General features: G+C 44.0%; 1 protein-coding gene across 1 annotated transcript in view; it reads right to left on the reverse strand.

The window, feature by feature from the left end:
• Window positions 1–14060, reverse strand: part of WWOX (WW domain containing oxidoreductase) — a 983029-nt gene extending 968969 nt beyond the window's left edge. The window contains exons 1-4 of the mRNA XM_063110099.1: window positions 13849–14060; window positions 8181–8245; window positions 7209–7266; window positions 3297–3475 (exon numbers count right to left, since the gene is read on the reverse strand). Coding sequence (XP_062966169.1) covers window positions 3297–3475; window positions 7209–7266; window positions 8181–8245; window positions 13849–13955 — 409 coding nt within the window. The 5' untranslated portion in view covers window positions 13956–14060. The remainder of the gene's footprint in view (window positions 1–3296; window positions 3476–7208; window positions 7267–8180; window positions 8246–13848) is intronic.
• Window positions 14061–15709: the final 1649 nt, after the last annotated feature.

Here is a 15709-nt window from a genome sequence, read left to right on the forward strand (position 1 = left end):
TAGGCTTGGCAGCCAATATGGTCTCTGCCGTAATTACTCAACTCTGCTGGGTAACACGCAAACTGCCACAGACAATATGGGATTGAATGCGGGTGGCTGTGTTCCAATGAAATTTTACTTACAAAATTAGGTGGGTCAGATCTAACCCAGGGGCTGTAGTTTACCCACCCTGCAATAGACACAGCTGAATCCAGTCAACTGTGGTAATATCGGGCTACAAACCTTAACTGAAAACAAAGACTTCACGAACCTATAGTGCTTTATTCTGACATTTCCCCTGAATCCTCCTTCTATCTTCCACAATCACCCTGATTTTTTTGAGTTGAATTAAGTAAGAATCCCTCTAATTGCCATAGTTATATCAAATATCAAAAACAAAATATAGCTCTGTAACTACTTATAGCCAAAGGGAGGAAGAGGACGACAAAACAAAATCTGCTTGGAAGCCACTTCATAGGGGGCAGGGCCCCAGTACAACCCTGAAGTCTGTCAAGGGGGAGATGTCCCCTTCCACATCAGAGACCCTCACCAACGGCAATTCCAACAAAGCAGTGCCTTATGGGGAGTTAAAAAGAAAATAAAAAAAGGAACTACTAGAAAAACAAGATTTGTAAATCGGCCCTTGTAAAGCAAATTAAATATCTATGCTTTTAGTTATGAAGTCACTAAAAAAATAAATAAATGTTTATCTCAAAATAAACACTGTCATGCTTTGTTCACGCCCACTCTGCTTCAAAGATAACTGACAGCCACAAGGCTAAAGATTTAACAGTTTACACATAGGAAACGGTCTGCCTTGATGAAAGGGAGCACGCACACCATTCAAGCTCTGATAGGGGCTGGTTAGCTCACTTGGTTAGAGTGTGGTGCTGATTCCAAGGTCAAGGGTTCAGATCCCCGACAAGCCAGCTGTCCACGCCCCAATAAAAAAGCTTTGACAGAAAGATGACTCTTGAAAGCCCAAGAAATCAAAATCTTGGAAATGAAGATGCCTGATTCAGTCCACATTCAGCTATTTCATTTGGTATGGGCAAAAATGAAGTAGTGACAGCAAATTATAAACTGGCATATTTCACAGCTCAGTAGAAGGAAGGACTTTATCTAGAAGCCACAGCCTACTAGGGCAAGGACACTTTCTAAGGCAGCCACACGCAATATAAAAGCTAACTTTAGTTACGACGAAAAGCCATGTGCCTATCTTCAGCCTCTTCTTTTCTTTAAACCTGATACCACTGCCGCAGACTGAAAGTGATTTGCAAGTATTTGATTGCCTGGAATTTGCAGTATGACATTTCAAATATTAAGAATGAAAATCTTTGGCACTCACCTAGACTCAGGCTTCTCAAGAGTGGAGGGGAGGGGGGTGAGGCGGCACCACGGAAGGCAATTTCTGAGGGAAGTCAGTGCTGGGGAAAGAGCTCTGGGAGCCTGAACAGGAAAGGCTGGTCTCCCTAAGACCTCTTACAACACCTGTTCTGTCCTGAGCTTACAATTTGCCACAACATCCGAATGGACCACAGACACCCCCTGCAGTGTCCACAAAATGAATTATGGATATCAGGAAGGAAGAGTATTGGGGCAAGGCGGAGCTGTGAAGAGGCACAAAGAGTTTTCGGTTTTCCTCCAGAGATGTCAGCGCCATTCTGATCAACATACTTATTCTCAATGCTTCAGAAATCTCTTTTCTATCATGATTAAACATCCAACTAGACAGAGCCTTTTTATATTCTGAACCAAAGCTATTAGCACTGGATTACAATGCCATAGGCCTGATACTGCAAATCTTTGAAAAAGCATGAGCCATATTCAAAGGTCTGCTATCTAACATCAGATGAAGCACTGTGAACACTTACACAGAAAATAATCAGTAGTCACATATCTTACTAATTAAAGAAAAAAATCTAGCAAGAAGATTAAGGGAATGACATCTTTTAATTAATTTTCTGGTTAACTGAGTGTCAAAATAAAAAAATATATTTTTCTTAAGTCCTTAAATCCTGATTTTTTTCCTCAATTATTCTACACCATATCAGTCCACACCCTTACCACAACAGTAGTCAATACAATCAATGCAACATATTGCTTCTTGGACTGAGGATCCAGCCATATTTACATCACATCATTAGTTCTGACATCAATGGCAATTACATAGAATCTACCCCATTGCAGAAGTTCAGAAAATTGGACTGAACATATTCTAAACCAAGAATGAGGTCTGAGAGTTGATTTTAAATAAATCTCTTTCAATTAAATAAAAAATCTATTTGCTTTTCCTTAATAGACAACTGCAGTCAAAAGTTCTGTTCTGAGATTGTAGTCTGTTAGATTTTAGACCCTGTACTACACAATAATCCTTTGAGAATGTACTTTTACCTCCTGTGCTTGCCCTGATGATGCTAGAGAATGTTTCTGGAGGCTCAAGAAGGCATCATTCAAAATTAAGACTAAGGAAGGAAAGAGTGGAGGAGATAAAAGCTTATGAGAGAGGTGGCCAATAAGAGGGCATTGTGGGCAATGGGAGGATACAAGACAGAAGAGAGCAGAGTGCAATTCCATGTTTTCTATCTGTAAACAAATCTGAAGATGCATACCTGTCCTCAAAGCAGTGAGTCCTTCCTGATTCAGATACGGATGTAAACGGACAAAAAGAAAATAATAAAATCACATGAAGAGTTGTGAGTTCTGCTTTGCTGCAGTTTAACAGCTCATGACGCTAAAGGATGCTTTCTCGAGCCGTCTACCTCGTGATGGTCACTGTGGGTAAACACTGGCAATTAAGAGAGTTAATTTAGAGGTGAACACAAGGACTAATTCTCTAATTTTATAAAGAAATAAGATCCTGTTACCAAAGGAAAATGATATACTCAGTGACCAGTCGAAACCTGCAGTATCCTTTGTTCCAAAGTCACGACTCGTCGTTGTTCCCCATATTCCATTACCAATCAATTTGGGTTTGAATAACCCAGGTAACTGGAATATGTCCACGCGCCACACAGACCAGATCAAAAACTCTCAGACAAAGCCTCTTGTCTCTAATCCCTGAATACCAAAATAGCCACCATCTTTTGCTGAGTGTTCGGCTTTCAGAGAATTCAAGGTCAGCCTCTACACAGCCTTCCATGATCACACACTGGGATTTAAGAAGAGGCCACAATTTAAATAAAACGAAGCTGAAAAGGCTATAAGTACATTTTTAAATGAGAGAATCGGTATGCAAGATTTCATTATAGTTAGATTTAAGTGGGTTTTATTATGGCAGTCACAAAAAATAAAATAATTTTAAGTTAACGGCCTACCTATTCCTGAATTAGCTCCAGTAACTATGACCACTTTGCCAGTGAAATCCCGGCCCTGGAGTATTTCCATGGCAGTGGTGTTGCCGTCATATCTCTGTCTGGTGGTTGGCTTTGTCGGATTATCATCCACAGTAAATGCCAGTCTTGGATCCAGGTAGGTGGTTCTTTTATTTATATGGCTGCAAAGAAAAGAATGCAGTGAGCCCACAGCAGTGAACACAGGCACTTATAAGATAATCTCTCAATTCAAGCAAACCCCATTTTTCTTGTACCAAAAGGCTTATTCATAAACCTGAAAAGAAGTGGGCCCATTTAATCTATCTTCTGGCCTCCCAGATTACATTCCTGCCTGGAAAGATAGTCATCGAATCCTTTCCTTCAGAACTGTCTGAGAAATACACTGTATATACAATAACCATTGCCTTGTATCCCGAGATCTCAAAAAAGCCTTCTTGAGAAGGCTCTGGGCTTTTATGTAACTCATGTAAATGTGGCTATAAGATCTGTCAGCCACTCTTTTCAGTAGATTTCCATTAAATCTCTTAGCCTGTGCAAGTGCCTAAAGACTGATAGAGAAGTAGAAAACTCAAAATGATAAAAGTCTTGAGTAAATATGAAACTGGCCAACTAATAAAATTGCAATTTCATTTTAAGACTATACTCATGCTGATATGAGGCACCCTCCCGCAAGAATGCACTTACACGCCACTCATGCAGAAAAGGGCAGTTTATTCACTCCAGCTGGCCAGCGACCATCTCTCAAGGAGCAACCAAGGGAGAACAGCCCTGGGCCTTGGTCTTGTGGGGTTTTTAAAGGCAAAAACCACATCCCACTGGCACTTGGGTTTGTCCAGGTGCACAAAGCAAGCTAGGTAGCTAGGTTACAGATGCCAAGAATGAGCCGTTAGAGCAATCAAGCATACAAATTTTCATTGTGTATGGTTCCTGTTCCCATGTAATAGTTCACTGTGTATGGCTCCTGTTTCTATGCAACAGTTTTTGTTTCTATGAGGTCAATGGTTTCTCATGCAGAAGGAGGGGGTAGTCTGCAGGTCAGACGGGGGTAAAATGGAGTTACTTAGGTTAAGCCAAACAATTTTACAGAAGCAGACAGCGTACGTTATGAGGGTGTAGGGAGCTCTATTTCAGTGCCTTCTACAAGCACTCTAATTTTGATTTAGAGTTGATCTAAATCTTGTAGAAACAATATTAATATATATCGATACATATGGATTAATAGGTTCTTCCTGGTAATAAAATTTATTATTTACATTTTAAATGTATTCTTTGGATTTGAGATAAAGACATCAAAATATCTTTAAAAACTATTAAGAACCCTCCAGAAATAGATGAGATTTCATGATTTAAAATATATTTGTAATGTGTGTGTGTGTATAAAATCACATAGTTTAAAATCCATACTCATCACCCCATAAATACTAAGACCAAAGAATAATACAACCTTTATTTTAATTATCACCACAGTCTGCCAGATAAGCACTGTGACACCAATGTTAGACACAGACAACAGAGCAGTGCTGTGCTGGAGCAGCTCATGCTGGCTTACGAGAGACAAAGCGTGTAACTTTGACAAACTCAGTAACTTCACCTTGGTAGCTTGAAATCAGCTATGGTGAAAGTATTTACACCATGGAAGCAAATCTGGGTTTTTTTCCCTAGAGAGCTGGTTGTTAAACATTTACCAGCACACCACTGCCACAGGCTCAGAGAAGTGAGATAGCTGACTAGCCAGAGGAGCCACATCCTAGCTTGCCTCCAAAGCCCTTGTTTGTTCTTCCAGATTAGACCATGAGTTGGGAAATTTGGCCCACTGCCTGATTTTGTAAGTAAAGTTTTATTGGAACACAGCAATGCCCATCATTTATACATTGTCTATAGCTGCTTCAGCACTACAATGATAGAACTGAATAACTGCAATGGAAACTGTAAGTCCTACACAGCTTAAAACATATTATCCAGCCTTTTACAGAAAAAATTTGACAGTCCCTCCTCTAAGACCAGTGGCTCTCAAACCAGTGTGTATCAGAATTCTCTGAAGGCCTTATTAAAGCACAGGTTGCCCCACCCCCTGAGCTGCTGATTCAGTAGGTCTGGAGTGGGGCCTAAGATTGTACATGTCTTTTTTTTTTTGGTTTTTAGAATGTATATTTCTAATAAATCCTGAAGTGATGCTGATGCTGCTGGCCCAGGAACCACACCTGGGAACCACTGCTCCAGGTTGATTAAAAATACATCCATTTCAGGGGAATAACTTTCTAAGCATGCATGCAAAGGAGAAAACTGATTTGACTACCCCCAAATTTAAGAAATTCTATAGTTGATTTCTTAAAAATAATTTAAAAAGAAAAAGAAAAACTTGGAAAAAACATTTGCAACATATAGCTGAAGGGTTTATATCCTAAATTTATTCAGCAAAAAAAACTTTTACAAATCAAGGGGGGAAAAGCCATTTACAAATAGGCAACAACAAACATACACCTATCCAACTTGCCAGACAGTCTTCCCTTCCTGGGACTGCCCACAGTAGCTAAGAAACTCCTCTCAAGCAAGCCTTGGCCCATTTGCTCCTAGAGTGCACCAAGAGTCAGGAAGTTTGTTCAAAAACCTTGCAAGCCATTTGAACTTGTTACTAAAACTATATCATTTACTGAACTGTTATTATGTGAACTGATAACATGTGAGGTGAAAATAAGGTATCACTATCTATGAAAACTTGGCCAAATTCTTTGGAGAGCTTCAAAGACAAGTAGCTAAAAAAAAAAGTTTTGGTACAATAAAGTATAGCAAATATGCTAGAAAAATACAATAAAATGAAAAAGATACAGTACTCAGATTCTCTGAAAATGTAAGTTTTGCTCAACTTTAAAGAAAGTGAAAGTAGAAACTGGAAATTCGATGTTACAGGTGTGCTTAAGGAAGAAAAGACCACACCAAAATTCAAGTAGCAGACTCACATTCAAAGAATAGACCTGGCCCAGCCCTGAAAGCTTGGCATATGTGAACCAAATGTTAAAAGAAAATGTTTACATTAGATACATAGCTATTTTTTTTTTAAAAAAGGTCCTGCGTAAATCAACTTCTATTAAGCAACGAATCCTAATCCCATTTGATTAAAATGATTTAAATGTTGATAGTCGTGAAACATTCATTCCCCTCTTAACTACAGTGGTCCAGAGTGCAGGCTCTGGAGTTGCTGCTGGGCTCAAATCCTGGCTCTGCCACTTACTTGCTGTGGGATCCTTACTGACGTGGTCTGCATGACCAGAGGTAAGCCCAGGATAGGAACAGTTCTACCCGAGGGCACTGGGGCGACTGAATGACCTAATACTACAGACATAAGCTAATTAGAATCATGCTTGGCTCATGCTATATGGTAGACAGGTGGTTACTACTGCTGTTTGTTACGGGAATTTACTCTAAAGACAGAATCGGAGAGGTAAAAAAGTTTTACAGATAAGGATACTAAAAACATTATTTGTAAGTATTGATTCCCAATAACAGAAATTAAACAACATAAGTGCTCAACAGGCAATTTGATGAATTACAGTACATCTGCATAAAATAATACTCTGGAGCCATTAAATATCATCTTGAAAAATATGTAAGGATATAAGAAAATGTTCACAATGTATTATGTGGAAAAAAACAGGTTACTAAACAGCTCACACATTCTGTACTATTTTTTTAAAACACGTGCATAAAAAATAGACTGGAAGAAAACATCCAAAAATTGTTAAACACGGTTATTCCTGCTGCTAAGATTACAGGTCTGTACTACGGTACTTCATATTTTTCTACAGTTAATGTGTACTACCATAAAAAAATTTTACCATAAAAAAATTCCTCTTAAGAAATGAAATGGCAAAGAACAGTTTCTATGTAGACACTTACTCAACAAAAAACACCTGTCCATTCCCATCGGTTTCTTGTTCCCATCCGTACGGCAAATCTGAAACATAGGAAAGACAGGTCTTTGTGTGGTGGGCTGAACTAAAGCCCCATCCTCCAGGTCAGAAAGGAGGGGCACCATGTCCTCCCGGCCCGTCTCCTAAGCCTATCTCTCCTAACCGACAACTGTCGCTTCAAGTTGCTTTGGTTACATGTTCCAACAGTAGCAGTTGCAGAAAGCCCATTACCCCAACTGGACTCCACATTTCTACCTCTTACTTTAAAGAAAACCCTATGTCATTCTTGGTCATTTTTAAATGCTCAATTCAGCTCCTATTATTGCCATGACCTTACTGTTTGCTTCTATCAATGTGAATTCTCCTGGAATGAGCTTACAGAACATATCTCTGTATGTACAGTGGCACCCAGCATCACCTGCATGCTAATCTGTGCTGCCTCCTATGATAGTACTGAGTAGTTCCCTCTTTCTTCGTGTGTACATGCTGTCTCTTCAACTAGACCCAAAATTTCTTAAAGGTGGGGAGCTTCTTATACTTCTATTCTGTGGACAGCACACTTGCTCAAACAACTCATGACACTATGCTCATAACACTCAAAGTCATGGCATCTTTACGGAATTCCACAAAATACTTGGTATAAACCAAGAGCAATTTTACAAACAGTGCAACTATAGGAAAACGTAATAAATTGTGAGGCAAAGGCTCTAATTATTCTAACACTTTTTTGTTTAAGACCAGTAAGAAATCATCCTCACTCCATCCAAGGACTCATCACCTCCTTCTGCCAAATCACATAAAGTCCTCAGAGTAAGAGTCCAATTCCTTGATAGCTCTCTACCAGAAAGCCTTCTCGGAATGACACTATGACCTATCACCTCTCTGCCTGTGACATTTGTCCTATCTAATTAATGCTTCAAATACAAGATTCTTTGCCTTATGACAACAACATACAAACCTCCTGCTACTCGTTTTCTTTTTCCAGTTTTCGGATGTTCCCATTGAGTCTTCTCCTCGGTGTGACTGTTTAAAAAAACCCACAGTACAGTAATAAGTAAAAGTTCACACTTCTAAAAAGTAATCAATTGTGTTCAATTTCTTCTCTCTTAGATAATACCCTCTCTCAAGAGTCGTAAAAACAGACATTCAGAGAAGAAATATGCAAAACACCATTTTACTGTTTGCATCAAGTCAAATTCCTCAGATTGGAAGGAAAAGCAATCTTGTGGAAATTTCCTAAAAACCTGCCTCTGTAAGAAGAGGAAAAGGACTGGGACCCCAGCTGTGGGGTCAACTTTAGCAAGCTCACACAATCACTCAAAATATCTTGACCTTGGGCCGACCCCGTGGCTCGCTAGGGAGAGTGCAGCGCTGGGAGCGCGGCAGTGCTCCCGACGCGAGTTCGGATCCTATACAGGGATGGCCGGTTCGCTCACTGGCTGAGCGCGGTCACAAAAAAGGACAAAAAAAACATATATTGACCTTTCGTCAAGTTACTCAAGCTGTTCACCTCCATTTCCTCATTTGCAAAATGGAAATAATCCTGGTACTCATCTCAGGGGACTGCTATGAGGATACTGTATATAAAGGGTTTTTGCATAGTACCTGACATATAAAAAGCCCTCAAAAATGCTAGCTATTATCTTGAACACATCAGTTATACAAACTAGTCTGACTTCTGTGCCAAACTTACCATTTTATCACAGGACACCAAAGTTACAATAAAAATAGTGGGCTAATAACTAGAAACACCTGCCACCAAGGTAAGCTGGATTTCCTAAAAGTTCACATACTCGTGCCAAAATAGAAAACAGTATTATTTAATCACTGATATCTAGATGATTAAATTTGAATATTCCCTATCAATTATTTTAAAGAAAATAAATATAGAAAGCATAAATCTTCCATAAAATTTCGAAAGCCACAAGCAAGGTCTTTTCACGAACTGCTAGCTTCCGGTCTGTTTTTTACAAACTCTTGACAGCAGAGTCTCCATCACCGTGCAGGGACACCAGATCAGTAGACAGAATACCTGAGTCCCCTGTACCAGTGGCATTCAGCCAGCCAGTCTCCCTGGCACTATACCCACCTCACAGAGTTGCTGGCAAGCTGAGACCCATGATACCTGTGATAGTGCTTGGAAAATGATTAAATCATTGTACACGTGTACAGTATCAGCAGTAAAGACAAACTCCTACTTTGTACATCAACCACCACCTAATCCTACTTGCGAAAAGGGAGGCTCTGACTCACTGGTAAGGACAACGCAGGCTCAGTGACAATGCAGGAACAGCAGCATGCCCACACCTGCTCATCCCTGCATGCTGCCAAGAGCAGCGGCCATGGGACCCGAACACCCGTCACAAGGCACGCCTCCCCACACTTGCTCTGCCGGCCTCATGCTTCCTTAAGGAAGGTAGCACACCCAGCTCATCTCCCTCAGCCTGGCATTAAAAGTAGCCTTCATCCCACAGGCACCCCTCCAATGAGTGTGGAGCCTGGCTCCAAAAGAATCTGCCCTCAAGAGCCCACAATGTGGCTGCTAGGAGTGGCATGCTGACCTTAAAAAGGGCATCCCGGGCCTGCTCAGGCAGGACCTGGGCCTGGCTGGCCCCCAGCAGGTGCACATGTGAAAGTGTGGGGAATGCACTCGTGCTTTCCAGCAGCACTAGCAATGCACTCAGAACATCTTATCTATCCTGAAAGATGCCGCAAAATAGAACAAGCTTCATCACCCCACATTCTTGACTCTGACAACAACCCTCGTAAGCCAGGGTTTCTTACACTGAGTGAGGCTGACACTGTTGGCAGACATCGTCAACCACCCCTGCAGGACACAATTGTCCCCGGGGGAGAACCATGGGCCTAACTGAAGTGCAGAGAGTGGTATTTAGTAGTGGGGACCCTGGAGCCTAATTGCCCAAGTTTTCTGGTTCCCCCACTCACCAGCTATGTGCCCTTGGAGAAGCTGTTCAACCTCTCTGTGCCTCAGTTTCCTCATTTATAAAATGGGGAGATAATAATAGCACCTACTTGGGGTTAGAGAAGACTGAATGAATTATGTGAAAAACTACAAGCAGTCTTCAAAAAGTTGACGGAAAGACTCATTATCTTTTAATTCTATTTTTCTGTGATCTTTTCAAAGTATCCTCGTAAGACTGTGCCTTTAAATAGAAGTATTACTTTAAATACTTAAACATAGAATTAATTAAAAGGTGTTCTTTTTTATTGTAACCTTAAATGACTTTTTAATGAAGAGAAAATTACAACACATGTCCCCAGTGTTATCTTATTCTCCCTTAAATAGAAGCCCTCTTATTTTTTCTTTGAATAAGCTTTTTGTAACTTAAAGAGATAATTAACAGTGATCTAAACTTAAACCAAAGGGATCAAAATGAAATTTATACCACATTACATGAATACTACTTCCAAGGATGCTCTTCCAAGGTCTTGGAGTTTTTCTTAAAGCATTGTTTAAGTTAGCATGGAGATCTAGTGCCGACTGTGAGAAGAGGAAATTGTCCCCTGACAGGGCAAGGCAACCATCCCTCTGGCTGCCAAGAGGCCTGGGTTTCAGAAGAAAAGGGCCCAGGGGAGGAAGACCCAGGATGGCCCTAGTGGCTGCAGGGACACTAAGACAACTCCCCCCCCACCCCAGCTCCCATGATGGGGCTGCTCTGGGACTGTTGTGGGGGGATGCGGGGGAGAGACTTGCCTGTTCTCTGTCCTTGGTGACAGAACGTCCCAGAGCACCCCCTACAACCTCTCCCTGGGAGCCCAGCACGACGGGTTTTGGAGCCACATGACATGAGAGCATTTGAGGTCTATGAGTGCACCGTGGGACACAAGGGAAAGTGTGAGAGTCCACAGCACCCACACAACAGAATAGGGGTGAGGCTACAAAAGGGGGGTTCCACAAGACCCTGAGGTCTGAATGAGAGCTACAGCTTCTGTCCTTGGCTGTGGCCCTCCTGCAGTGGGAGGAAAACCATTTGGAAAAAGGGACATCTCGAAGGGCAGTCCCCTGAGAGCTCATGTTGCTCCCAGAGTCAGGAGAGATCAAGAGGAGCGGCTGGCAACAGGGTGAAGGCTCAGTCAGAGGTATCCTGCAGTCCCAAGAGCCAAAGAAAAGAGGGCCAGCGGGGCTGGACAGAGTCCAGCTGGGAGTCGGCCAAGCCCTGTCACTGCAGTCGGTGTAATCAGTGGGACCAGACAAGCCAGTTTGAAACCTAAAGCACTAGTGGGGCGGGGGGTGGGGGGATAGAGGAAGGGCTTTTGGAAATCACACATGCACCACTGAGTCCCCTGGGCCACCCATGAAGGAAGCAGATGGGGCAGGCCAAGCAACACAAGGTCAGGGGCAGGGGCGAACAGCAGGAGGAGCAGGAGCAAGGGAGCCCGCAGGGCAAACCTGAAGGGAAGCAGGGAGCCTTAGGGGCAAGTGGCCAAATGAGCAAAAGCCCCAAAGAGCAGTAACGGGAGGGCACAGAAAGCCAGGAAGCAGGTCGTATGCGTGGGGGTGTATTCCCAAGCCTAATAAACCACCTGCCCACAGAGGCCCACAGGTAACCTTCGCTGAATGAATTAATGTACCTATTCCACATGTACTTATTTTTACAGCTCCTGGGTGCTAAATCCTGGAGATACAGAGGCAAACAAGAGGTCCCTGCCTCATGAAGTTTACGATCTGGGGAGGGAGACAGTCAGCAAGCACAGCAGCATATTATAACCACAGATAACGCTGAGCAGCAAGGAGATAAACAAGGTGATGGGTACAGGGGTGTGGGGCACCCGTAGTCAGGGAAGGTCTCCTGGGCAGCAACACCTCAGCTCAGCTCTCAGGGATGAAAAGGAGCCCTTCACGCACAGATCCCCAGGCGGAAGGAACATCAAATGCCTGTTCAGGAGCTTGCCTGGACCCCTGCAGCAGTCTAATGGCTTCCCGCTGCTGGAATTGTCCCTTTAATTCTCCAGAGCCGAAATCCTTTCTACAGACACAAACCTAATGCCACTCCCTGGCTCCAAACCTTCAGAGGACCCCTGGGCCTGCCAACAGAGCACAAGCTCCTCCATAAACTGGACCCTTCCCCCTCTGCCTCAATCCTCACATTCCTGCACTACCAAACAGATCACAGGGCCCGGGACTTGCCATAACCAGGGTCTCTACTCTCACTGCTCCTCTGCCAGGGCCACCCTCCTGCCCCCTTGACCGCCTACTTCCACTCGTGCCCTAAGACACAGCTCAGGTACCAACTCTCCCAGTTCGACTACCTAAGGCGCCCCCCCCCCCCCCCAGGCCCCAGCTACCCACACACCTCTGCTAGACATGCTGCTGCTCAGTTCTCACACTGCACTGAGGCAATCTCACTACGTGTCACTCTGCCCTGTAAGATTGCACACTCATTATGCATGACACTCGGGCCTTATTTATCTTGGTATAACCAATTCCTAGCAAAGGGCATTGCACACAAGATCTCTGTGTAAAGATCGTGAATAAATAAGCTCACCAAGATTTTGGCTTTTTTGTTTTGTTTTTCTGTTTTCCTTTCTACCTGGCCCCCAAAGACAGCAATGGTATACAGCACTGGGAACGTAAGAACCACCTGGGAAGATTTTACAACCTACCAATAGGGGAAAGGGAGGGCCCAAACCAATCAGATCAGAATCTCTGGAAGTGGGAAATCAGGAAAAGATAGTTTTAAAGTTTTCCAGGTACTGAAAATCACTGATTTACATGCATGTTACTATAAGCCAGGTTATAATCCACTTCACCTGGAAAGCTCAAAAAACACAGATTCCCCAAGGTAGGAGTCTGCTGCAGTAAGCCCTCTTTGGAGACCCAAAATCTGTACTTAAGACACTCCACAGGTGATTCTAATAACAGGCTTAAGAAGCACTGTGACAGCTACATAGACAGCGGAAATGACTGACAATTATCGCTCACAGGGTATTTATTAAACCCTGAGCTAAATGCTTTATGCACAGTGCCTCAACTAACCCTCTTATCAACCCATTTTACAGATGAGAAAACCGAGGCCAAGTGTTCTTTCAATGGCCCAAGGTCACAGAATGATGGAGGAAGGCTCTGCTAGGGTTTCCAAAACTTGCCCGGGAAAACACAGTGAAACTATCTAGGCCAATTGTTAAAAATATATTCTCCTAGGCCTCCAACCCAACCCCCTGAGGCGGGAGCTGAGTATCTGCATTTCCTTCAATTTCTTTATCTTTCGGGGGTAAGCCCGGTTTGCCATCACTCAACCGTGCAGCGCTGCCTCCTGAACAGAAGAGGGCGCGCCTGGACGCCGCTAGGTGACCCCGCTTGGCCCAAGGCCCACAAAGGGGGCCGGGCCGCTCCAGGGAGGGAAGGAGAGGGGTCGGGGGGGGGGGGGGGGGGCGGGACTCTCGAACGTTCCACCTGAAGCTCCTTAACAATCACGTCCACTTCGCACCGCCCTTGCCAAGCTGGAGCGCGGGGTCCGCGCCCGAGGTCGACCGCACGCCCCCTCCCCGCAAAGGTGGCGCTCGAGGCAGCGCAGGGTCCCAGGCACGTGAGGCCGTCAGGGTTCCAGGTGTGTTCCCGTCCAGGTGAGTCCTAGGCCCGGCAGCCCCCCCTGCGGCCCCCTTACTTGGCGTAGTAAACCCAGCCGTCCTTGGTGGTTCTCTCCTCCCAGCCCGGGGGCAGTTCGTCCTCGCTGTCCGTGTCGTCCAGGCCCGCGTAGCGCAGGGCTGCCATGGCGGACAGAGGAGGCGCTCGGTCGCTGGGTCACCCGCTCGCCGGCTGCAGGGTCTCCTCGCCCGCTTCAACCGAGTGCCGCGCGCCTCCGGGCCCGACCGCTCGCGCCTGCGCACTGCGCCGGCTTGAGCAGCTCGGCCGGCTCCGTAACTGAAATTCAGTCTCCGGAGTTTTGCAGCTGCCAGCGTAAAAGGGGCGGATCCTGAAGAGAACGACGCAGGGGAGGCTGCCCTGACACTCGGTTGTAAGTAAAAGCTGGAGAACATTGTGCTCTGGACATGGAGCGAGGCTTCCTAACCCTCGGCCGCAAGGAAGAGACGTGCGCATCCAGTCACGGTTCGGGACTCCGCCCGTTGCTGGGCGACCCGTAATCACTTCCGCGTTTCTCTGGCCAATCCGGCAGGAGCCCCAGCAATTAGGCATCCTGGGAAATGTAGTCTGAAACTCAACCGAAATAGGAAGTGAGGCCGGAGGAAAGATCCAGGAGGTTGTGTCCTGGGCTCTAGCCTCTCCTTGTGTTAGGGCCTTTGCTTAAACATGTTTCAGGGCTTGTCATCACCCGGGCTGATTGACAAACTTTGTTGTGCATATAAACACAACATTACCGTGTTGCTTTGTGTTGCTTTGCCCCCAACGAATTTGTCACCCCACTTCCCCTGGGTGACGGAGATGAAAGGATTACTCAAAGCCCATCTCTACTGAGCAGTGAGAGGCCCCGAAGTGGTTAATCTCCCGCAGGAACACTCAAGAGAGAAGGATCCGTTCGTTGAGAAATTAACCCCGAATTGGTGTTCTCTTCCTGCATTTATTTTCCAGACCAGGAAGTTACAGGAAGAGAACAAAGGTGGGATTATAGTTTAACAGTACAGGCTGGTAACTTTCAGTGAAACAATCCAGATGACATTCCAGTAAGGCAATTAAAGGGTCCTTTCAACAACAGTTTGATCTTAGCAAACTTTCCTTCCTATAGCAATTCTCAGTATCTTTACATAACAACCAGTAACTAGTCTGTCTTTGAGCCAGCAACCTGCTGTGCCACAATCCTTATCTTGCAACAGAGACTTATACCCTGAGGGAAATTTCCTGTCCTTGCAAGGTCTATATTTGAAACTGCAAGGCTTTGGAAAACCAGGCCCTGCGAAGTACATATGCTTTATAGTATATTCCACATCTCTCCCGTTTTATTTATTTAAAAGGAAAAGCAAAAGCTATAGATCATGTTGGCATAGTTAAGACAAAAAGCATTTTGTTAAAGCAAAGTTAGTATCAATTAGCATGGCAAGTCCTTTTAATATACTTCAGGTGAGGACTGATGATGTCATTGTCTCAGGGTGGCTGCAGCGGTATCGCTCCAAGTGCTGTGAATTGGATGTAATTCGCAATTGTTGAAACTCCGGGAAAGGGATTCTACTCCATGTAATAGTTGATTCTGAGTTCAGGGAGTTTGTTAATGTTAAAACTGTTCATTACATTACTGTTTCCAAAGCATCTAGTTTTTTGTAAAATTTTTGATCAATTACAAGCCTTTTGCTTAAGAATAGGATGTCTCATCCAAGTTACAAACACCCTCTTTAAGTCCAGGCAAATTTAGAGAACTGCTTTTATACAGAAGGCATTATTTCCCCCTTTATGATCAAGTCATTCCTCATAAAAGCATTGATGATCAATATCTAGATTGAAAAGGTCTTACTTTTCGTTGCATAAATCTCTCAGTGTTGGGAAGGCTCTTTCCCAGGTGGTGATTGAAGGAAGCA

This window comes from Cynocephalus volans, chromosome 10 (genome assembly GCF_027409185.1).
Source record: "Cynocephalus volans isolate mCynVol1 chromosome 10, mCynVol1.pri, whole genome shotgun sequence".
Taxonomy (NCBI): Eukaryota; Metazoa; Chordata; class Mammalia; order Dermoptera; family Cynocephalidae; genus Cynocephalus; species Cynocephalus volans.